The following is a 24,179-nucleotide window of genomic DNA, read 5'->3' on the forward strand; positions in this document are numbered from 1 at the left end:
GGGTATTTAAGGTACTTGAAGACAATCCAATGGGTTTGATCTATTACTTTTAATATTTGATTTATTTTACCAAGACATAAGAAAATAATTGCTTCATTCCCTTTGTAATAACATAGCTCAAATGCAATACGATTCTGGAAATGTGCATTTCAAAACCAAGGATGGCAATCAATGGTTTCATAACTCTGCACTGTACGGAAGAAAGAAACAATTACACCTGCAACTTGGAGACCGAGGACAGCCACTCATCAGGAAGACGCAGGATGCGAGACCCTGAGGAATAATGGATATAATTCCAGGATGGCAGTCGATTTCAATATCAAAAGAACCAGCCTTGTTTTTTTTTTCTAACATTATGCATAATTGTTAGCTCTTGAGGAAAAAAAAAAAGAAGGTGCAATTACTTTCTGTACTCTGCAGATACAAATTGCAAATGTTTGTTCCAGCAGCCATGTTAAAAGCACATCAGAGTGCACCAACGGGGATCACTAACCTGACAGTGTGGGAGGACAGAAGCAGCCAATTAAGCCCACAAGACTTTCAGGATACGTGCGAGACCATCTCCTTGCGTTAAATAATTGAGGGGACACTGCATAAGGGTTGTGCTGGATGTAGATCTCATCTACACATGACTACAGAATTAACTCTCTACAGTTCCCTGTGGTTAAGCTTTTATCTTTCCAGATCTGAAAGGTAAATTTTAACCTGAACGTAAAAAAAATAAAGGTCGGATTTGTAAACTGTACACAGTTAAGCCCCCTTCGTAAAGCCAAAAGTACACTTTTATAGTCTGTTTCTCAACAGGTCAGCGACTCAGCTAATTTTATGATCTTCCTTCGTTTCACTACATACATGGACAATGTTGTAATCTTTTTTTTTTCCTGCTCTTGCTCTTAATTTATTGATAGTAATCAAGAAGGAAAAACAGGTAATGATTCAGTGTCCTGGTAGAAAATGCACAGAACATTTTTAGGTTCTTTTTATTAATTATTACAAAGCTGCAGACATGCCATAAAAATCCCACACTGATTTATTGCGTTTATGATGGAAATACACAATTCACCCGTACAGCAAACTTCTGTTTTATTGTTCTGCCATCAAATATCAAAGGCGGTACTTCTAAGGCTAAAGGCCTGGCTCAGGTGGTCTGTGCAGCACAGGAAAAGCCCAAATGAATCACAAGCTGAAGTCTTTTGTCTGAACTGGCCTGGTAGAAAAATATCATGAAAAGCAATGAGCACTATTAGAGCTGGGATTTAAGTTGCTCATATCACAGTAAAAGGTCTTAATGATGTATGAGTCATAAAAAAACAATAGCAATAAAAACTTCATTCAAATCACATAAGCACGACATGCTTTAAAATTCAGCCTGTAAATATACTTTTTCCACAAAGAAGGTTATTGTGATTTTGCTTTCAAAAGGTTACTTTGTGATGCGAGTGTTTTTTATTTTATGTACTGTAAAGGATTTTGACATTATTGTTTTTAAAGTCGCTACATAGCAAGTATACAAATGTATACAAGGTGCAGTAGTAACAATAATGAATAACTATTATTAACTATTTTTCTAATAATGTTATCCAAACATTTTAGGATACAAATGCAGAAGTGAACTGCAGAGAAATTAAATCCATGAAGACAAGATTAAAACACATTTGGAAATGTGTTAACATACTTAGGCTAGGTATTACAGTGATAGATTCAATAAAAAGAGGCTCTAATAAGGCTCTTTGAAAGGCATTTGTGACCCATTGTTTTCTGCAGAAACGTCAGTAACAGGCTTTACATGTGCTGTGCATCATCGACTCATCTTGGGAACAGAAGAAAAGATAAAGAACAATTTTCATCCTGCAATTTATTACTGCTTTCCATATACAAACATTTGTAAATAGAATAGTATAGTAAAGAAACTGGAGAGAAGGGATCAGAATAATTTCAACAAATTATAATTACTAGTATTCAGCATTAACATAGAAAAAGGCATACATTGCAGCTTTTAAACATTTAGCATCGTTCCAAAAAAGTGGGAGGTTGTAGTTTACTTTTATTTGCTTGGTTAAATGCATGTTCCCACAATACTGTAAAAATCTGAAATCCATAAAAATTGAGTGTCTCATGAGCAGCAAGCAGCATAAAGTATTTTCCTTGTGTATAAAGAAGAGAAAATGAAGAACTGGGTTCAATACTCCCCATCCTGAGATGCTCTGATTCTGCTCCTTGTTTGCCCCTCTTTCAACTTTAACACTATTTTCATTCTGTATTTGCCATTGTGACTGTTCTGCTTCTGAACCCTAAAGACCCAAGACCGGGAGCTCAAGAATGGCAGTCACAGAATGGGTTAAAATTCTAAAAAAAGGCATTACAGCTGTTGACAAACAGTAGGTCTGCTTTCCCTGCACTGTGCAGTTCTGAAAGGCATGAATTTAACATCAAGGATTTAATCTACAAACGTCTGAGGAAAGCTAAAAAAAGTGCTTTGCATGTACACCAAAGACAAACTATTTTTAAACCATTTTTCCTGTTCCTGTACAGTATAGTAATAAAAGAGACTTTCCTTATCCTTTTAACTTAGTAATTTAATTTGGCAGAGAAGGCAGAGAAACCGCTAAAACAGACACAATGTAATTCTACTGTGCACATTAGTTCACATTGTGAAATTAGATGGCTGTCCTCACTGTACCTTACTGCACTAGTAAAGCCCGGCCTGCTCCATGGTTACATTTACCATTTTAATCAGGATACTAATTCAGCTCAGCCAGAAAATTAACCTAAAGCCAAACAAGAAACCCAATGTGGAAGATGAGATATGTGCTCCTCCGCAACCACCGCGAGGACGCTGTTCCACTCGGCCTGTGCCGAGATCCTATCATGGCCACCCGCGGGGCTGTTCCCTAGACAGCGGAGAACTCTCCTTCATCAAAAGGCAGGCCGGTCCCATCTAACGTAGAAGAATTCGACACTGTCTGGGCTTCAAAAGGATGACATCACTTCTGTGACATGCTCAGTGCCCTGAGCCCTGTTACATCTCTACTCGCTGTTGATGTAGAATTAATTCACCTAGAACTAATATTCCTAAGACCTTTTCCTGACACAAAATGCTCTTTGATGTGGGTGAAATTGTAAATGAGGATGAGGTGCTATACAACCAAATCAGAAATAATAATTGTTTAGTGTGCAGAATAAAGTAGAGCTCTTCTGCCTACAAGCACAAGCCCACTGTACGCGAGAATGCTGCTCAGCTGTAGTGTCTAGGACACACCCTTCGCGCGCAGCTTCGAGAGCAACATTTCATTCTTTCGGCACTCCTGTGGACAAAACATAAAACAAACAGTGTGAGAAAAATTCTGGTCTTAGTGTTCTTGCAGTCTTCAGCTTGAATAAGGAAATATCAGAAACAAAATGCCACACATACTGTACATACAGCTTTGAGAATTCTACTTGTGGACTACTATTAACTGCTTGTGGATTCAAGAAGCCTGGATGCCTGATATTTTGTTTAAAAGACAAACATCAATTTCATATTATAAGAAAAATATGAAAGCTGAGAGGGAGTGAAAGAGATGCAGGTGTTATTTACAGTTTAATGTCAATCTTGAAATAAAATATTCATTCTAAATATCACTTTATACCTATTGAATACATGTGCTGAAAAAGGCCTACATTGCCTACAACTTTTGAAATTCTGCAGCCTGCCTAGTTTATTACAATCATTATTTGGCCATATTACTGGTAAATCAATATAGCTGTAAGCAATAATTAAAACACATTTCTGCTCACTACTGTCATGAAGGTAAGTGTCCAATGAAACAATAAAACAATAAATATCTTTCAACACTTCAAAAGCAGCTGCAGTAATTTTGGTTATTTGTGGTGTGGTATAGTTGAACATTTTCCTGTCTCCAGCCATTAAATGCATGTCAGAATACTACAGAAAATACTTCATTTTAAAAGAGAAAAAAATTAATTATAAACACTGCCTGATTCTGCTCTTACAACAAAAGCTCTGTAACTGACCTGTCAATAGTATAAAAATGTTAGGCAGAAAAAGTTCAGATTAAACAGTATTGGAACAGTTTCTATTTTATATAACTAAACCACTGAAGACAGCCTCCAAATGAAGCATCTGACGAGTGCTTTGTAATTAAAGTCTTAAAAAGTTTGCCATTGCGAATCTTCAGAAAGCTATTTACTATAGTAGCTTTAAAATAGTGTTCTTTGCTTCTTTGATGCATATGTCCTTACCATTTTAAGATGATATTTCTGCATTCACAACTACAGTACAGTACATTTCAGTTATGATTCTACAGCTCAACTAAATTAACTCCATAAACTAAACTCATTTTTCTGCTATTACTGTTTATTTCACTGAGGATCTGTACTGCAAATACTTAGAATAAGGAATATTTCAGATTAACAAAGAGCCACTGACTTTGAATTGGTCATGATTATGAGTCCTTCAAAAATATTCAAATTTTACATGTGATTAAGCTTTAACACTTTTATTAGCTATTGTCTTCACTCCCATGAAATCATAATCATAAAATAGGAAAAGGGATGCTGAAGTAGCCGGGCCTATAATTTCAATCAAAGTCTTACCTCTTTAAAGTCTTTCACAGTCTTGAAGTACAGCCTTTGTTTCTCTAATAATTCCAGATACTCGTCGTTCAACTGATCTCTCCTCATTTTGTTTTCTTGCTTCTTTTTCTCCATCTGAAAGCACAAAGTTTTAACAGATTAACTGCAACAGGACCTACAAACAATCCACTGGATCTCCATCAGAAGAACATATACAAACACACTTGTTTCATTCGGCCCATCTGACTTGTTTGGTAATCCAGCTCATTCAGTGTGTTAAAAACTAGGCTGGGCAGCCTGTTCTCAACTTCACCTTTTTGAAACTTTTTGCCTCGTGTTTTAATTTTTTAATAGACTTTCCCACAGTCTGTGGCTTGTTGTAAGTGGATTTTAAGAGTCTCTGAAGTTAAACGTCAACATATCACGGTCTCAGTAATCGTGCAATCAACGTGGTCTAATTTAAACCGTTTTCCACATTTCTTTCACTGAACAGACATGCCCGTTTACACACCTCAGTAAACATTCGTATGCATTTGAAATAATCTCGGGCTACAATTTCTGTATTTATTATTGATTTTGTTTTGACTAAGTGAACATACAATGATTGAAGTGGTATTCTACAAGCAAAAATAACATTCAACTTTCTAGTTTGTGAAAATATCTATCTGGGATTTTTTTTATGTCTGTTTTCAATTCTTTTATATTTTTGTTACTCAAACTAAACCGCATCAAAACTGACTTGAAATTAAATAGATACTGTTGAATGGTATTAAAAGCCCAGCAAATGTTTTCAGTCCAAAAATCTATAAAGATAATTCAAGTCTTTAATCCTTCATCATGGTTTAGGTATCCTTCAGCAGGACTGAGTATTTAAGTATCCAGGCATTCATCTCTTACCCGTCTATTTCTGAAAACATTTCTGGTCTAGCAAAACTATCCATCAAAAACTGGACAGATTGTAACAGTAAAAGAACAACTTGTCTTTTGATCCCAGATTAGCTCTTGCTCAGGGAAAATTGTTGTCAAGTTTGCATTATGGGTCATTTGTTCTCATCACATCATTGCATGGTGGTAAACCAAATTATAATGTTTTGTTCCTCAGGATAATTATAGAAAAAATGTTAAGTAACATATCCAGCTCCCCCAATGTACAGTATGTAGTCTTTAAAGAATTCAGCTCATGCCCTTTAAACTAAAAAGCAGTATTTGGAAAGCTGTTGTCAACTCAACCGGAATGAGGAAAAGGTTTTTCTTTCATTTACCTAAATTGTGGAATTTCCTTCCCCTTATGGGTTAGATTTCATAGTAGTAGGTTTAATGTGTGGGGTTTGCTGAAATCACATAAATTCTAACCATACAGAATGCACAACATGAAAATGCCAAAGAAATGCAGCTTTATTTCAAAATGAGATGGGTGTATTCGGTTTTCCCTCAGCCTCTTTTTGAATGGTATTTTTACAAATACAATTGTCTGATGATGTATTTTTTATACACCCATGCATGAAAGAACAAGGTGTATTTGGGTCTCCAATTCAGTTTGGATCATTACTCATTTCATCCCCCGTTCCGAATTCAAACTTGCAGTGCCCTGCAGCTCAGGAGGTCTGATCATCTGTAGGTGTGCCCCAATCTTGTTTTTGAGCTACAGAGCTCTTTGAACTGAAGCTGAGGATGTTGCCAAGCTCCTGGAACCTGAAGGGAAGGACTTATCCCAACTGGCCTCTCAATGTGGTATGCAGAGGCAGGATAATCTCCAGCAATTTTCTCTCTCTCTTCCCTGGGATCTGAAAGGTCAGAACTGCTCTCCCTCATGGTTCTAGTCTAAACTTGGACTTGACACAAAGGTCTCCTAATCGCATTATTCACTCTCTAGACAAACTTTTTTGGGGGGAGAAGGCTCCTTAAATATTACTTTGACTCTAATGGACAACTAACAGCATTTACATGCAAAAAAACAATCAATCTAAGACTACTGAGAAGTTTATCATCGAGCTTGGATTATTTATAAATTCTGTCCAAAGGCAAAACTCAAAACCTTCCAAGCCCTAATATATCCTCTTCGTTGCTGGAAGGCATCATTATACATGTATCCATAATGGACAGAAAGAGATAATACACCATAAATCTACAATGAATGCTCTACTTACCATGCTTTACAGCTCCATTCTACGTTAAAAACATTATTTTAATTTCCTTGGGGAAAATGTTGACTAATGATCTTCAAACGTTAAATGTTAAACAATTTGTCACATTAGGAATGCCCAGCTGCACCAAGACCAACTTAATTCATATTATTATTTCGTTTAAGGCAAATATTTTCTTGCACCAGGAATTGTGCGGCAGACCAACTACCATATATTGTTTGGGCTTTTTCTGTGGTTAATGCATAATATGGGAATTTGCACGCAAAAGATTTGAGCAAATCTTATCTTCAGATCTTAAATATTTATTTCTGATGCAGCTTCACTCTGATGCGACCCGTAGAAGAATGGCATTAACCAGGTCTTACAAAAAAAAGTTCTCTCTCAAATGATGACCTTGACAGCAAAATGAAAACAAATTGTAGACTGAAATTTCCTAATGTCTGAGCAATATAAAAATGCACTGCCTTTATATGTGCACCATGTTTTACTGAGGAAAAGAAAAACTGACTGACAGATCAAATAAAATTATTTTACGCCACTGAGGCAATTTCTCATTATTTTCAGTATTTCACCGCTGCTGTTAATTGTGTTGTTTTTAATCTGCACAGAAACCTCTCCCCCAGCCATATTCGGTACCAGGACAATCCACACACACATCAACCTGTTCGCTGAGCAGTTTATTAAGAACGCTGGTGACTGTACATTATAAAAAGATGGGAGATTTGCGGTTCCGTTTCATCTAATTAAGGATTTCACAACCTTTAATCTCATCATAAGTGAAATAATCAGATTTAAAGGGGTCACTCTGCAGATTGTTTACCTTTATTTTGTTCTGCTTAATTCCCTCTACAATCTGTTCCATCTGTCGCAGAAACTGTTCTTTAGCTCCAGAAGATGCCATAGCTCTGAAAAACAAAATTCATAATGACATACACTGGGGATCTAAACTAGTGACCCACGTATTTTATATGAAATATTATTCACAATCCCAACTATACAGCACCCGCAGGACTTTACGTGCTGAACACAACCAGATGGCTAAATTACCAAAAATAAAATGTGTGAATAACACGATTTTAGTTTTATTCATGAATTCAGGAAATCATACTAAAATTCTAACTTGTGTTTTCAGGGATGGAATGGATTCAAAAGTCTTCAGGCTCACAAACAGATTTATATCATTCTAATACTCACTGCTGGAAGTTGTCGTGAATGGAGTTTAGCAAGTTAACCTAGAGAAAAGAGTATGAATAAGTAAAAAAAAAATACTTTAATACTTGTTTAATAAAATACAACAAACTTAAACCTTTAAATGATTACATGATTCTAAATTAAAACTGACATTGCCTTACAACCTCAGTGACATTTGAAATCAAGAAATAAAGGCAACATTAAGATTTCTCAAATTGAATGACTGGAAAACAAGCAAGACCTGGCACTAGGGTAATTTGTCAAAAAAATTAGCTAACTTAATATACTTCAGCTTCACATGCTGATTTGAATGTAACCACGGCAACATTTAATAGTGTCAAGTAATTAATATGATGCACGTATTATGCCTTTTTGAAGAAAATGACATTTAAAATATTTGCTAAGAAAATGTTCAAATCCAGACAGGAGTTTTGGAGAGAACCCAGGTGTTTTTTCCCTTGTTGGTTTTCATTACCTGCACACACATAAATAAAAATATCCGTGACACGATCGCTAGGGACCGTCCATTTATAAGCTCTCGTGACGCAATTGATGATACCAGTTTACTGAAGGCTGCTAGTGTTTTTATTTCTTCTTAATGATAGACGAGGTTTTTCTGTGGAACTGATGAAATGGCTCCTGAGAAGCCACTGTTATAAACAATATGGATAAGCTTCAAAGTGTGCGAACAGGGTGCTTTGCTCTCACAGAAGATCAAGAAAACTGAGAGATAAATACCCGAACAATAAGCACTTAATCCAGGGAAGTGCTGTAAAGACAAACTCTGTTATCACTTTAATTCTTACCTCTTTTTCTAGGAAAACTTTTTTGTCATCCAATGTATTGTAGAGCGTAAAGAACTGTTTGGTTTCTTTGTGCGTTGCTGCAACTATTGACAAAAAATACTCTTTTTAGTTAAATGGTTTTTCAAAGCATTAAGGGTAAGCCTAAATGTGAGCAATAAACATGTGAAATGAATATTAGAAATGATAAACATTTATAATTTCAATGAATTACCACACCAAATAAGTGTGGCATTTTTAGTGGTATAAATCATTTTTAAACTAAAACTTATACAAAATAAAAATAAGTCTTTAATTCTTTGGACGCATTAAAGAAATCTGACTATAAATTATAATACCAACCTTTTTTCCTTGTACATTGAAAAAGGACCTAAAACTGACTGTAATCTTCAACCAAATCAAACTGCTGACATAATAAGAAATTCTGGGCTCTGCTATAAAAACAACCAGGATAAAAATATAAAACTATGATACCTCAGCAAAGCAGACATATACTTTACTCGTTTGCCACAATCGTTTTTATTGGGAACACAAGGTTCGCAAAGGTGTCATGGAAACAACGTGCAGCTCTTAAAGAGCCATTGAAAAAATTAAGGGAAACTGATTTGGAGCAGGGAAACAAAGCACCGTAGATTAGAGAAATTAAGGCAAAAAAATGCAACAATTGTTCCCAATTTTATGGCAAGCTGCCAAGAGAATTCGCTGACATTTAATAGCCTCTCTTCACTAGTTAATCAAAAAGAATGAAATCATACTTATAGCACATTTGTTGGAAAAAACAACACTTTAGACTGGTAATAGAAAGCAAGGGGGAAATCAAACCGCAAAATTACATTTTCCTACAACTCAGGAAAGAAAAATATTCCTGCCGAAATATTACACAAAGCAGATGTTTAAGTACATACCCTGGCCATAGAGTTCAATAAATCTTTTCTGATACTGGGTTAGTTCAGCTCGGCTTGGCACTTCATCAATCTTTCTTTGCAGTATAGCAATTTCTCTATTCCGGCGGGCCTGAAGGCAAGCAGTAACATGAAGTCAAATACTTTTTAGTCTTGTTGAATGCATTTACAGTAAAGAAAGCGCATAAGTCATGATGCATTGAAAGAATGAATTTGGAGCACCTGCTGACCCATTACAAACATTAATTCTGAGAATGTCATGCATTGAGTGAAACGTGAGATCAGCGTACAATTTCTCTAGAAAAATGTGGTAGACTTAGTATTTAACCACATACTCTTTAACTGTAAACAAAAATGCGCTATTTAGCAAAGTATTTTAAGACTTTAAACCATTTAAGAATTTAAACCATCGTACTCCTGGTGACCTGTGAATAGCAGCTCTGATCCTTGAGATATGAACAACATAGGAGAAGAGTAAAGGAAAATGAAAAACTGTAATACTGCCGTTTCAGACTCCAGAGAGAAGGCTGTTTAATGTCCTCTCAGCTCAAACTTGAGCTCATAAACATCTGAGAAGCAGGTATAATCTCAGAGATAAATGGCTCTAAAGCTGAATTATCAGAATAATAAATAGCGGAATAAGAACGGCCATTTTTCTAACAAGTCAGATATCACTGTGCTCAGTTTCTTCAGACACAATCAGGGTAGTTTAGTGATTTAATCTATAAGCAGGAATAAATTGTTGAGGTGTTGAGGGAAAAGGAATCATGTTAAGTTTGGTAAAAGCACAAAATCTTATCCCAACCTAAAGTCAAATCAATCTTAGATGCACTGACACATCCTTCATCCCTTGCAAAATAAAATATTAACCAGCCTCACAACTACATTTATATAACAATTAACTCCACTGCTGACAGTAGTTATGAATTAAGTTTCTGTGTCCAAACTCTAAATACAAAAAAGAGACAAAAGGGAATTAAGTGATTACCAGAAGGAGCCTGATCTTCTGGAGCTTCTCTCTGTCTGTGTTGTACTGCTTTTCAACCAGTTGGATTCGTTCCTATAAATACATCATTAACGTTCAGAAACAGAACAGAGTTAAGGTGTACTTTCAAGGATTTATTTGATAACTAGCTCATACTAGTAAAAATAACAGTAAAAATACAATTTTAAGAAAATAACAGTCCAAGCAATTATTTAGACACCGCCATGTACTTGTCACACCTATTTTACTTACATATTAAATGTGGATATTGCAAGTGAAGAGACAGTTCCCAGCTGTCTAGTATGTACATATGTTTCTTCTTCAGTGAGGCCCACATGGAGCCTTACACTCATAACACTCAGGTGATTAAATTCCCACAGGAAACAATGGGTATTTAAGTGTTTAATCATTTGAATTTAAGCCTCAAGGTTCAACGTTTATTTTTTCAAATTCAATCTGTTCTAACAGATCGACTCAGAACAGCTCACATTCTTCATTCGACAGATACCAACATTCGCAAATGTGTCATTTCATTCTCCTTTACCTTTTCTTCATCGTTCTCATCTCCCGACTCAATCTTCAAGTTTTCGATATTCTGCTGCAGACGAGCCATTTCCTCCTTTAAAGAAAAAGAAAGCCTTTAAAAACATCGTGCAGGACAGACAAAAAGGTGACACTGTTGGGCCAAAAACCGACACAGAGGAAAATCAAATCTGCAACTAATGACCTTACGTAGACCCTTAGTGTTTTAGGAGTACAAAAATACATTAAACCAAACGAAAAGCACAACAGAAACTTTAGTTCACACTATGGCTTCTCTGCACTTACTCTGCAATGCGTGCGGAATTCTTGCTCTTGATTTTTCAGGTTTTCATTCATAGAGACCAAAGCTCTAAGCTTCTGCAAAACACTGGAGCAATTGAAAGACAGACAAGAACACACACATATTTACCACATTTCAAAAACCTGAGGCTAAGCAAAAACAAACCGATCTAGGTAAAACAGAAACAACTGCTGTACAAACTCTATTCGGTACAAGCAAAAAAAGTAGGAATAGAGGAAAGTATAGATTTTATTTGATGTTTTTCAGGTCCCTTGGTGTTCTTGAAACTTTGAAGTGCAACTTTGAAAACCAAAACCACACACACACAGTGGACATCTGCAAAGGATTAAAACCATATGATCTGTTACACCATTCTGTCATATCAGTCTTTTGTATTTGGTCCCAAAGTAAGTGTCTATATAAAACACTTTTGCTTCTTCCTTAACTGGGATGACAGATTACACCATGCTTCACCCTTCACTTTGTCAGCACTGTGAAGATCCCAAAGGCTGGATTTTCAATAAAACAATTCCAGATACCAGATATTATTCTGGGGCTCTTAAGTGAACCTAAGCATCTTAAAATGTTCCTTCCCAATAATCCTTTAAAGTCACAACTCAGCACTATGATTTCTGAAGAACCAAGACAGATTATCACCATTTGCCTATTTATTCACTCTCATTATTGGAGTGCTGTTTTGATTCTTCAGCACTCCATAATGTCATGACAGGACTAATGAGAATCACTTAAAACAAGATCCTGTCCAGTTCTGATATTCCTTTGTTCTTTTCTCTTGCTACCCATAGCCCTACTCGGTCTAGTAAAAAAAACTAAACTGTTTCTTGACATTTTGTCCTCCAAATGCTAGAAATCTAAACTGCCTGTGGGCTTCTACTGTATTTTCAAAAACTGTACTGATGATTCATTTGTGAAAGAAGTTAAAGACGGTGATTGGAGATGACAGTGGAAGAAGGAGAAAAAACTCTTTGTTATTCCGATTGATAAAAAACATGACTGAATGTAAAATTGACTCCAGCCTGTAAACCCCAGGTTCATCTTCATTTAATTGCTTGTTATAACAATTTTCTGACTGCTTTTCTGCACAGAAGAAACATTTGCCTTTAAGGTGCAGCATTTGTTTGAGAACATTGAACAGTTATTGAACTTAGTCTTCAGTACCACACAAATGCATGTACTGCCGCTGCATTTAATCCCATATCATATCATGTTAAATATGAAATGGATTTCCTGTGCAAAGTGCAGATTTACTTTTTGTGCATGTGACCGCAGGCATGAAGGAAATCTGCGCAGGTCTCCAGGAGGACAGAAGACCTTCATTTCCTTCCATCAGGCAGGCTTGAATTTTGTCTCCTGGGAGGTCTGTTTCCCTTGATAGCCGGGAAGGATGGTGGGGATTTGCTGCAAATTCCAGAGCACAACCCTTCGCCGATACATCCAGACCCATCTGGGGTCGCTGCTGGCTCTCCAGCTGTTCAGACGGAGTCAACTGGAGCTGTCTAAGACTACAGGTCTCAGCTGCCCCCTGGGGTGGATTTGCGGGTTTGTCAGTATCAGGTTTAGAGGCTGGAGGGCTGCCAGGGGGCTGGAGCAGATGGTTTCTTTGCGCTCAGCCTTGCTTGGCCCGATCCCTCACTCGCTGACATGTTGTTACAACAGCTGTGTCATTTGCTGAGCTGACCCTTTCATCATTGCAATAGCTGGCGCCGGCACGCAAGATGTCTGATCGGAACTTCGCCGGCTCACAAGGCAGCAAGACAATGCTTCTGTTTTTCAGGTCTCTTGCAGATCTAGAACAATACATGCCTTCCATTCCTACTTCAAACCCCATGTTGTCTGGGGGCTGTATTTTATATTAAGATTTATCCATACCCGAGGAACCATAATCAGCTACAAGTGAAGAGAAAAATAACATTACTTCTCTTGGCACATCTCTTCCCCACATGTCCTCCCACTAATAATATTTGTTGTGCCTAGTCATGTATTATTTCTACTTATATTATAGTCTAATTGGCTCTGTCTGATTGCACTCCATATCTTAGTGCCTCCCGTCACTTGGGACCATAGCAGTATAGATTTTACATTGAAGGAAACAGAGCTATTCATTTCCATCTCCAAGAAACGTGCAGTATCTCTGGATTTTAATAAGACCACGAGCCACAGATTCATCAGTAGACTGGACAAGCAAATCTGACTAAGAAGGAAAACTAACGATTAACCCTATCAAACTAACTGACATTAAAATTACAGATTCCCTATTAAATGACCAAAATTTATTATTAATTTGATGCAAGCTTTAATTTAAATTTGATGTAGTTTTAATTTAGCAAAATACAATGCATCCAATTTCCTTCAACTTACAGATAAAGACAAAAACCAAATTAGTATTTACAAAAATCACAACATAATAAATGCACATTATTTTCAGTTGTGCGTCAACATTTTAAAACATAAAGCTGCCACACAATTAGATTTTCACTACTTACACAAGTTTGTGTAATGCCATCTGAATTACTACTGTTCTGAAGAGCAATTCATTGTAAGTATAATATATCATGTCACACACTGTCTAAATGTAGACAAACTCATGAATGAGTCACAAAAGGTGACATTTATTTCCCAAAGAGAATTAACTCATTCATTTCGTTCACGTCTTCAAAGGACAGTATAAGACCCTCTTTCCCAGCTGTGCCCTCAGGATATCTCTCATCCTCTCTAATGTTCGCCCATATCGCTACAATTCATCCGCATAAAGTCTGGCAATTCAGTGGAATCTCCCCATCTCCATTTTTCTGACCCAGAGCTGTGATCTGCTCATCTTGCCCACTCAGGATACCCAGCACTCTTCAGTCCAGGTTTTGTCCCCCTTTCCTTTTCCTTTCAGCACAGAATAAACCTTTACCTGTTCCTTGGCAGCCTCCACATGCTGACACAGCTCCCTACTCAGACTTTTACACTCACTGCATTATCTGGATGACGCTATATGGGTTAATCAAGACAGGTAAGGCTGTTTGGGAAATGTTTTTTTTTTTTAAATCAACCCTCCTTTTCTAATTAATTGCAACACACTACACAGGTTTTTACTCATTGCTATTTCCACCATATCAGAAACCTGGGCCACAGCAGTTTTATGAAATTATGATGAAAGTAGAAATAAAACAGAGAAAAATACTGGTAAGCCAGATGGAACAAGTTCAGTCACATCTACCCTGCCCATATTCTGTAGTGTCTTCACAGTGAGAAAACAGTTCATACTTTGACTTCACAGGGGTGAATTTCTGGCAGACGTGGCTCGCTTCTATAATTATCACTTACACCTCACATATTCACGCAGAAGAAGAGGGAGTTTCGACTGAATCAAACACTTACAGTATTAGACAAGAAATGTAGATCTCATGCAAATCAATATGCCTGAGACTTCAGATGCAAAGACACTGCTTACCTGGAATCAGCCTGGGACTCCACTTCTTGCAAAGCTGAAAGTTCGCTCTCCAGCTTCTCGGTGAGGCTAGAAGCCTATGTGTATTAAATCAATAAGAACGGTAAAAAAATGAACAGTTCTTCTGGCAACATATGCATTATGTTCCTACAGTCTACAGGGCATATCTCTAATGCAAGGCAATCACAGTAAACTCCCAGCTGTATTACTCAAGCGATTTGTTACAATTAATTTGACTTAAATGAACACTAATTTATAGAGGTCTTTCCACCAAATGTACTTTCAACAAGCCTTCCAATTTGTTCCAGGCCATTATGTAGCTGTGTCAGTCATTTTAACAGCTTGGGATAACAAGTTTTTCTGTAAATGCTAAATTTGCTGTGTAAGGGCATATTTTAAAATAATGGGATATATAAAAGCTACAAATACTGTAGAAATGAGTGGGTTTCATTTTGAGATTTCTTTAATAAATCTGAAAACATATAAAATATACTCCTAAGAAGAGCTAAGGGCAAATTCCTGCTGCTACAGTTAATTTACTTTTAATTTACAGAGTCCTTTTTTTAACGTTCAGCAATCCTCTGTGCTCATCGCAAAAATATCTATCTGAATCTCTTTCGATCAGTACAACTGAGATCAGGTCGAAGAGACTGTGTCCCCAACATGAAACTTCATCCTTCATCAGAAGCATTTGTCAAGGTGCTGGTTTTATCTTTATCAGAGTAGTATTTACAATCTATATAGTTATATAAAAACAAGGTTCAACATCTGCTCGGTAAGGATTTTCTCACCTCCATTAACCTGTTCTTTGCCTCTTCACATCCTTCTTGAATCTCTGCATGTTTAGCTTGCAGCTGGTAAAGTGAGAAAGAACACATTATACTGTACATACAAGACTGCTGCTCACCACTCTATAACACCATCTTTTAGACAAACGTACACACAGAGAAAAAAAATGTCTTGACCACTGCACAGATGAAAAGTTCCATAAATATCATTAACACTGTAATTTTTTTAAATTCAGAATCGCCAATTATTTTTGTTATAGACTCACCCAATTTGGAATCACACATGGTGCTTTGCACACCTCAGCTTACACCTGTGAAACCCGTCTCTGCATCCAGGGGACATTAAGTAGGTGGAAACAACATGCCCAGGCCCACCCAACCTCTAGCCACTTGTCTTTCAGCGTGTCCCAGGCCACACAGCCCCAAACTGAAAGGCAGCACCAAATGGAAGAGAGACGTGTCCTTCCCAGACAGTATGTAATGTTACAAGAGCCTGCAGGGGGCGCTGTGCCAGAAGGTGGGGGATAACCCTGTCTGATTAATCCCAGCCCTTGCTTTACAGATTAGCTAATTGTGCCATGCAGCTTGGTGAATCCTGGGCACAGTCAGCTAGTGATATGACCAAGGCTCGAATCCGCAATCACAGAGCTCAGCCCGCACTCAGGCAAGTACCCTTTCCAACTGAGCCATTCAGAGCCCTACAAAATGCACACTGAAGGACATTTACAGAAAACTTCTGGTGGCAATTCAAACGGCCTTTGCAAACACAGGTACCTCTTCCAGTTGCTTCGTCTTCTGCTGGATCTGCTTGTTGAGAGATGTCACCAGCCTACGATGCTGCTGAACAGGGCCGAACCTTTCGGGCCGATCCTCTGAAGAGAGCTCTGATTGCTGTAGAACCAAAAGAAGATATTAGAAATATTATAAATTCTGCTATAATTGGAAAAGTTATCAGTGGTGCAGGGGATTTGATTAATTAAGTCAGTTCTTTACTCTGGTTTCATGGTCAATGGTCAGTGACACTGGACTTCGGGGAACCCCTTGTTTCTATTGGTTTTTGTTTTACAGAAATTTCTTTTGAGGCATTTTTAAAAAGCGTGATGGGATGTATAATTGACATCAAACCTGCACGAAGTTCTGAGAGTGCGAGCCCAATTGTAACCAGCTTGATTTCCACTGAGAAAGTAATGCGGATCGAGTTTTTGCTATACTGTCAGTCCCACCTGTGGTCATGCTAAAATGATTTATCAGTGCAATTGAATATCATCTATTAAGAGCTGTGTTTAAGAGCCAGATTAAAGCAGCAAAAGATTAGCCAGAAATAACGCACCCAATTCTATAATAAACAAGTTAAGGTGAGAATGGAAAAGATTTTACATGCTGAAGCTGTTGCAACAATACACATGGTGCAGAGTATTTTTTAAACCAAGGACTGTGAATGGAATCAAGAAACCATAAGTATAAATATAATAATGAATGACTGGCATCATCATAAGTGACTAACAGCTCAGATGGAACCACAACCAGAAGGGCTGGTTTCAGAGCTGCCTACTAGGTCTGGGGCTGGGAAAAAACTGCGGATCAGGAAAAAGCAAGCATTTGCCACAATTTCCAAACACGGCTGATCCACACTGCGGATCATGCAGGAGGAACATGCCAAAGCAAGGAAAAATAGGCGCATTTGCAAAAGGTTTGACACCGTGATTTTCAAAACAAGTTAAAAAAAATGAGTCAGATTTTCTGACAGTACAAGGCAACGCAACACATCACGACAAGACACAACAATCAAGTGACAGAAGAAGAGCGTGACAGGGAAATCTCAACGTGTGAGACAAGTGATGATTCAGACTAATCTCACATCGGACTTTTGGCTAAAATTTCTCATAAACGTGGTACACTGTGTTCAAGCAGTCAGCGTCTCCTAGTACAAGGAAGAATGTCTTGGAAGGTTTACTTCAGTAAAATAAGCAAGATTTATAAGCAAGCTGCATGCATTATCTGGGCCCTGCATGAATCATGCAAAGTTGAAAGGAGGTTTTTCAATTTTTAAACCATCCAACAGGCGAGCTTGGTAGAGAATGTTCAAGCTCAGGAAATTCACTGATGCACCGGCAGATGCATTTAGTTTTTCTAGTTTCAGTGAAAAATATCTCGGGGGAAATATATTTTTTGCTGGAGCACAGTTAATGTTACTAGAATATGTACATTTATTTCTCTCTCACTCCACCCACTGTGATTCTGTGCCACAACATCTGTACAGACAAAAATGTAACTGAATCTTACATTTTAAGAAAGAACATCTGAAAAGAAAATTCTAATATGCAATACTTCAATAATGTCCATTGTTCACAAGCTTTGTGTCATCTGGGTTTTGTAGTGGTACCTAGTAATTTAATCACTAATACTTATACGGCATGATTGCTCTACAGTGACTGATTGCAGTAGCTGAGAATCATTCACAGGGATTGTGCTCATTTTTATGCAGAGGCTGAGATTTCAATTTATTGTTAAGCGTCTGTATATCATCTAGCTCAGTCTCTGAAATGAACAGCTCATCACAAATCTCTGCTACTGGAGACGAAGGGAGCAAATATGAATCACATTAAGAAATATTCAGAAGATAAAAGGTTGGAAATATGGTCATGAAGAGAATTTAAATGTTTCATTTTGCTTGCTTTTTCCCCAGCTGTTTTCTTTGATATACTTTCTCCACTTGGAGAGGTCACAATCTTAACACCCTCAATGAAACACATTTTCATTTCAACATTTATTATGCAATTAAAATAATTATTCTAACAATAAGACAGGTTGGTAGAAGCACTCTAATCCGTTCATACATTTTACAGGATCATCAAATATACATTCTCAGTTTCTGATAGTCAAAACAGAGCAAGCGAGAAACATTTTAGTGCCTATTTTTTTTTGCTAATTAATGTGGTTGTTCTGTCTCTTTGCACTGGTGTTTGCTGAAAAAAAAAACTGATCTGCCTGTGAACTTGAAAATGAACCAGTACCATCACTCACTGACACTTCTCTGATCAAAGCAGCATGATTTCTATGAATGCTGACAGTCTCTGTCTGTGCCATCTGCTTCTGATTACATTTATGTGTTTGCGTAAACTTTTTTAGAACATTAGCCTTTTACAAACCTTAGCAGTAAAAGTGAACATTTATATTTCCAATAGCACTCTCGAGAAAATTTGTGCTTACCTTTTCTGCATATTCAGATGCCATTTGCTTTATTTCTTCGGACTGCAGGCCTACAATTTGTCCCACTGTGCTTGCAGTTAATTTCCCCTGAGAACACAGTTAAAGTCATACTGTAGATCAAAGATTTTCATTTCAATTTTCAAGTTTAACCTACCACACACAGTTAGGATTCCCGAATACAACTAGCAAATGTTTTTGTTCAAACAAATAAAAATGACAGATGACTTACAAAATGCAAATAACAGCTGTAGGTATATGCCCCTAAGGTTAAATTAATGGAAGGACGTCATAATGAAGTAGCACTTATACTGTAGGTAACACAGATACTGTAAACCACAATCAAAACCTTCAATGCTACTAGGTGTTTTCTAGATATTATTGGGTATTCAATTCCACATTTAAATAGAATTCACAGATACAGGAGCTCAGACAAAACAGCATCGCCACCAATGAAAGAGCATTAATTTTTCCAATGGTCATGCTGAGTTTCAATTAACACTGGGATGGAATCCCAGTGGAGAAGAGCTATCTCAGCCCTTTCGATGCCTCGTTAACAGGTGTGTTTAAGGACACACCTTTTTTTAGCATTTCACATTTTACAGCTATTTGTATTTGTATGACTCTTCTCATCCCCAGGCATTCCAAACCCATAAACAAATCCTATATCTGTTCTACACCATAGCAGAGCAATTCCAGTGACCAGCAAAGTGGCCCCCTACCTGGGGGACACATGGTAACCATTTTGCACCAGCAGCCCCACTACACAGCAGATCAAGCGAGAGAGTGAGAAACGACTTCACCAGTGGAATTAAGGGGCAACATTACTAAGGTAGACCAGATTGTGCATGCCCAGAGTCGAAGTTATCCACAACACTGGGGTTAACACTCTCCGAGTCACAGGATCTTTAATCTCCAGGACCTCAAACCACCTGTAGGATGTCACTTCCTGCAGCAAAGATTATACCCAGTCCTCACTCTGCAGCATTGGTTTCTAATAATTCTTGTCTAGAGGTAAGAGCACCTTCTACCGGTCTACCATAATTACTTACAGCAGCACCATCCACTACTAAGAAGTTGCCCATCCATTACTGATCACGCTCAGCACTTTACAAATCATTTCTTTGCACTCATTAGCAGCTCACACCTTCATGAAATAATAATAATAATAATAATAATAAACTTGATTTTATACAGCGCCTTTAAAGGTGGCTTCTCAAAGCACTTTACAGAATGACAACAACAATAGATAAAAAGAATACACAAGATAAAACACAATTACAATATACAGAGGAGACAGTAGATGGTGGTACTAAGTATAGTAGAAGCAGAGGGGTAAAGAATGGAACCAGTTCAGTAAAGGCTCTTCTTAAGAAGGTTTTGAGTCTGGATTGAAGGAGTTTAGAGAAGGTGACATTCTGATATCCTTGGGGAGAGAGTTCCAGAGCTTGTGGGGCATAACAGGAGAAGGCCCTGTCACCCCTAGAATGTAGACAGGTTTGGGGGACAGTTAGGAGACCAGAATTAGAAAAATGAAGGTTGTGAGCTGGGGAGCAGGGCGATAATAGTTCAGACAGGTACTGAGGTGCCAAGACATGCAGAGCCTTATACTGTAGGTGAGAATGGATGGCACCATCAGAAAGTTTTCTGCCCCTGTGCTAAAATAATTGAGAGAGCCAAAAAGGGACCAACATTAAAATGTGTTTTCTCAATAGAAGTTAGTGACGTAAAAAATCATACAGCTGAATTGTGGAATTATTGTTTATCACAATGGTACCTCTTACCTCTTCAGTTACCATTGCAGACATTCCAGTCATCAAGGTTTTAATGCGAAGCTGAAATAAGGCATGAATACAGCTTTCAGAGACAATGATACACACTTCTTCAGTTTTGCGCTAAAGTAATCATTTACCTCTTATGGAGATGCTAAGCCTCATTAATATTGCTCTTACTTCTGTGGTGTCTGTTTTAACGTTGCAATCTGTTCTTATCAGTTTCCTATTTTTTTAGATATTGTAAAACACAGAAACACAAAAGCTGAACTAATAACATTCAGATAAATCACAGTATGAAATTTTAACCTAGATATACAAGCATTTTACTTTATTCAGAAGTTCATATTTACATCCAAGACATTTTTGTATCTACCGATTTTCTTAACTACAATGAGGACTTTATACCCACATATCTTTATATCTATATACTGTGTAACAAGGTTAAAAAATATACCTAGTAAAAATACCAATGAAGCAGACGCAATCCTTTTGCAAATCATTTAAAAACTCAAAGAAGGACCTCCTAGATTTAAGTTATGAAAACCCATAAAATATTGTTCTAATTAAGAACTTGGACAGAGGAATAATTAATAAAATACCTCTTCAGCAGCCTGTAAATCTTCCTCTTCTGAAACGTCAGTCATTCCAGGAGGCAAACCTTGTGTTAATGGTGCTCTTTTGTCCTCTGCCTAAAGTTGGCAAAACGTTCTTAGTGTTAAACCAGTTGTAAATCACATAACCTAACGCACTTAATCTATAAAACTTCATTATCCCAATAGTAAAGAAATAAAGACCTTTTATTGACAGTAATTTGCATCAGGTTCCGAATCACATGCAACCAGCTTCTCAATGTTGATTATCCATAAATCAGCAGATTTATACCTCTTAACGGTACCAGCGACCCAGCATAAAGCCAGACTACATTGGATTGGGATGCCAGTCCAGCACACCCAGACACAAACACACCACCGAGGGATACAATTTAACCTGACCAGCACATCCTTGGAAGATGGAAGGAAACTGAAGCAGAAAAACCCACACAAACCCAGAGGGAACAGGCAAGCTCCAGGCAGAAGCCTACCCAGCCCAGAAGTGAGTCAGGACCGAAGAGTTGTGAGGCTTGTGTGTTGATGTTGTTTTTAATTTAAATATACAGTAATAAGGTGGTTATCAACTCCAGCTGACTATCCATCCATCCACTTTCTAACCTCTTTTTTTAGCACAGGAGTAGCCAGAGCCTATCTGGGCAAGAGGCACAAGGCTGGATAAACCTTGGGTGGGACGCCAGTCCATCACAGGTCACACACAGACAGGCACACATACTCACACCCAGGTAGGGCCAATTTTTCCAGAAGCCAATGAACCTGCCGACATGTCTTTGGACTGTGGGAGGAAACCGGAGCGCCCAGAGGAAACCCACACAGACACATGGAGAACAGGCAGACTCTACACAGACAGCAGCCCAGGATCTGAGCCCAGGGCCCCAGCTCTGAGACAGCCGTGTTAACCACTGTGCCAGCATGCTGCTTTTACGCCGAATATTTCATATTCAAAATACACAACACTGAGTCTAACAAGCTCCTGGAGTATCAGCGAAGGGAGTGTAGGTTTAAATGATAACAGCTCTTTTGTGCTGTCGTAAGCAACAATTCCTTTTTTATTTATTAGAAAAATCTGTTCCTGTCTATGAACACAAATATTTAACATACTTACTTTGTCTTGTCTGCTATGCTTGCTAAATCCATAACGCCTGTGGAAAAGAAAATGTATCTTAAGTGTGAAATGGAATAAGTTGCAGGACATAAACAGGTATATTTAGAAAAAGGATGTGAGTGAAAGGAACAAATTATAAAGTTTGTGGACCAACAAGCTACTACAATAATGGGTATACTGGCCTTCTCTTTTTTGCCTCCTTTCATTGAATTAACATGCTCTCTGCTCATCGCAAAAGGATCAATCATTAAGAACAATATCACACTCCCCTCTCTTTTCACCAGCATCACTAATTTTCTGGGGCAATATTAGTAGCACTGGCTTCAACAGGCTTAAAGCAGCACTGACGTACATGCTGTCGAATTATAAAAGCATACACACATCTCCTGGCAACTTCTGTTCCAATGAGATATTAAATCACAAACCTCATGAAAACACAACAAACTCATTCTAAGAAAAAAAGCTGGGCAGTTGAAAAACCTAACAAATTCCTTATCAGTTATACATTCGACATTGAGATGCTTGAATGACATTACAAAAGCAAAGCAAGAAAGGTTTGCAAATTCCTGATTTAAGTGGTTTACTGTAAAAATCTCTGCTGTGGAGGTCGCTAAGAAAAATGTCACAGCATTCCACGATTCATTTATTGTAGATTCAATATTAATTGATGTTTCTCCCTTTCTTTAAAGGCTTGCGCTAGAAAAACAGATGTAAATGTAAAATTATATTCCTTTGTTAAGGAACATAGTTTGATCAACTTTGTTACAATCCTTTTCCAATTCAGCCACCAAATGTATAAGTAATGAACTATTGCAACCACATCCTACATTATGAATGTCCACGGACATAAACTAGAACGTCACGATTTCAAACATTAAACCACTATATACATATAAAGAGTGAATCCATAATTAAGAACATAAGAGTATAAGAGGAAAAGACAAGAGGAGGTCATTTGGCCCATTTAATTCATTTGTTTTTTTTTACAGTAGTTACAGTAATTGATCCCAAGAACTCTTCCAGTCGTGTCTTGAAGGAAGCATCAACATGGCTTAACAGCTTGTCCCACCCTCAGGTGCCAACAAAGCGTAGTGATGTGACCCAGGCTCGAACCTTCAGCATCAGGGTCTTAGGGCTCTGTTTGACTGGCTGAGCTTCCATCAGGAGCCAACTTTAATTTTACTTGGCAAGTAATTGTGTCACCAGTAGCATGCTTTTGTCTTTTGTCTTTCACACGTGACCTGACGCAGTCAGCCCAGCGAGCTCCATCAGAATCAACAGTGCAATATGAACCGGGAGGCGTGTGGAAACCAGGCAGAGGTGCATTACAAAAAAACACCAACAGCAGGCACTGAGGTTCAACCAAGGGGTTGTGGGAGGAACCAGATCCCCAGTCACGCTGTTGATGCGGATACTCTAGTATTTCTCACGAAACTGCTGGAAAACATCCTTAGATCAATTACTAGCAACAAAAAATGAGCTAGACTGGCCAAAGAGCCCCTGCTCGTTTGGAATGTTTCAACAGTTCTTAACTTACTTATAATAAACAAATCTGACAAGAACTATATTCCACAATATTGTTATATTATGTTGAAATATACCTGACAAAATGATATTAAAACAACAATAGCAGTAATAAGTGGCAGAAATTATGACAAAAGAAGCTGAGAATCATTTTTTAATGTTTTTCTCATCAGCATCTTCAAAAGTTCATTTCCTTAAGAATTCACTCTATATTTTCACTAATTTCCCTTGCTAGGAACCTTCTATTTAAGAGGTGTTTCACTCTAAAGTAAGCTACATAAATGCAAGTAAG

The 24,179-nt window shown here is 37.7% G+C and overlaps 1 protein-coding gene across 4 annotated transcripts in view; it reads right to left on the minus strand.

Annotated features, from left to right (window-relative positions):
* Positions 1-950: 950 nt before the first annotated feature.
* The window catches only part of ccdc93 (coiled-coil domain containing 93), a 33,375-nt gene continuing 10,146 nt past the window's right edge, over positions 951-24,179 (minus strand). For 3 of the 4 annotated variants that reach the window (XM_069196424.1, XM_015358579.2, XM_015358580.2), the window contains 16 exons: positions 22,364-22,400; positions 21,250-21,339; positions 20,660-20,710; positions 18,879-18,965; positions 16,443-16,559; positions 15,672-15,734; positions 14,884-14,957; positions 11,429-11,510; positions 11,145-11,219; positions 10,604-10,675; positions 9,619-9,727; positions 8,717-8,799; positions 7,914-7,951; positions 7,540-7,624; positions 4,597-4,710; positions 951-3,305 (listed from right to left, as the gene is read on the minus strand). In XM_069196424.1, the coding sequence (XP_069052525.1) occupies positions 3,249-3,305; positions 4,597-4,710; positions 7,540-7,624; positions 7,914-7,951; positions 8,717-8,799; positions 9,619-9,727; positions 10,604-10,675; positions 11,145-11,219; positions 11,429-11,510; positions 14,884-14,957; positions 15,672-15,734; positions 16,443-16,559; positions 18,879-18,965; positions 20,660-20,710; positions 21,250-21,339; positions 22,364-22,400 (1,234 nt within the window). In that variant the 3' untranslated portion in view covers positions 951-3,248. The remainder of the gene's footprint in view (positions 3,306-4,596; positions 4,711-7,539; positions 7,625-7,913; positions 7,952-8,716; positions 8,800-9,618; positions 9,728-10,603; positions 10,676-11,144; positions 11,220-11,428; positions 11,511-14,883; positions 14,958-15,671; positions 15,735-16,442; positions 16,560-18,878; positions 18,966-20,659; positions 20,711-21,249; positions 21,340-22,363; positions 22,401-24,179) is intronic. The other variant, XM_015358581.2, reaches the window with a different exon arrangement.

The sequence above is a fragment of the Lepisosteus oculatus genome, chromosome 12 (genome assembly GCF_040954835.1).
Source record: "Lepisosteus oculatus isolate fLepOcu1 chromosome 12, fLepOcu1.hap2, whole genome shotgun sequence".
NCBI classification, from domain to species: Eukaryota; Metazoa; Chordata; class Actinopteri; order Semionotiformes; family Lepisosteidae; genus Lepisosteus; species Lepisosteus oculatus.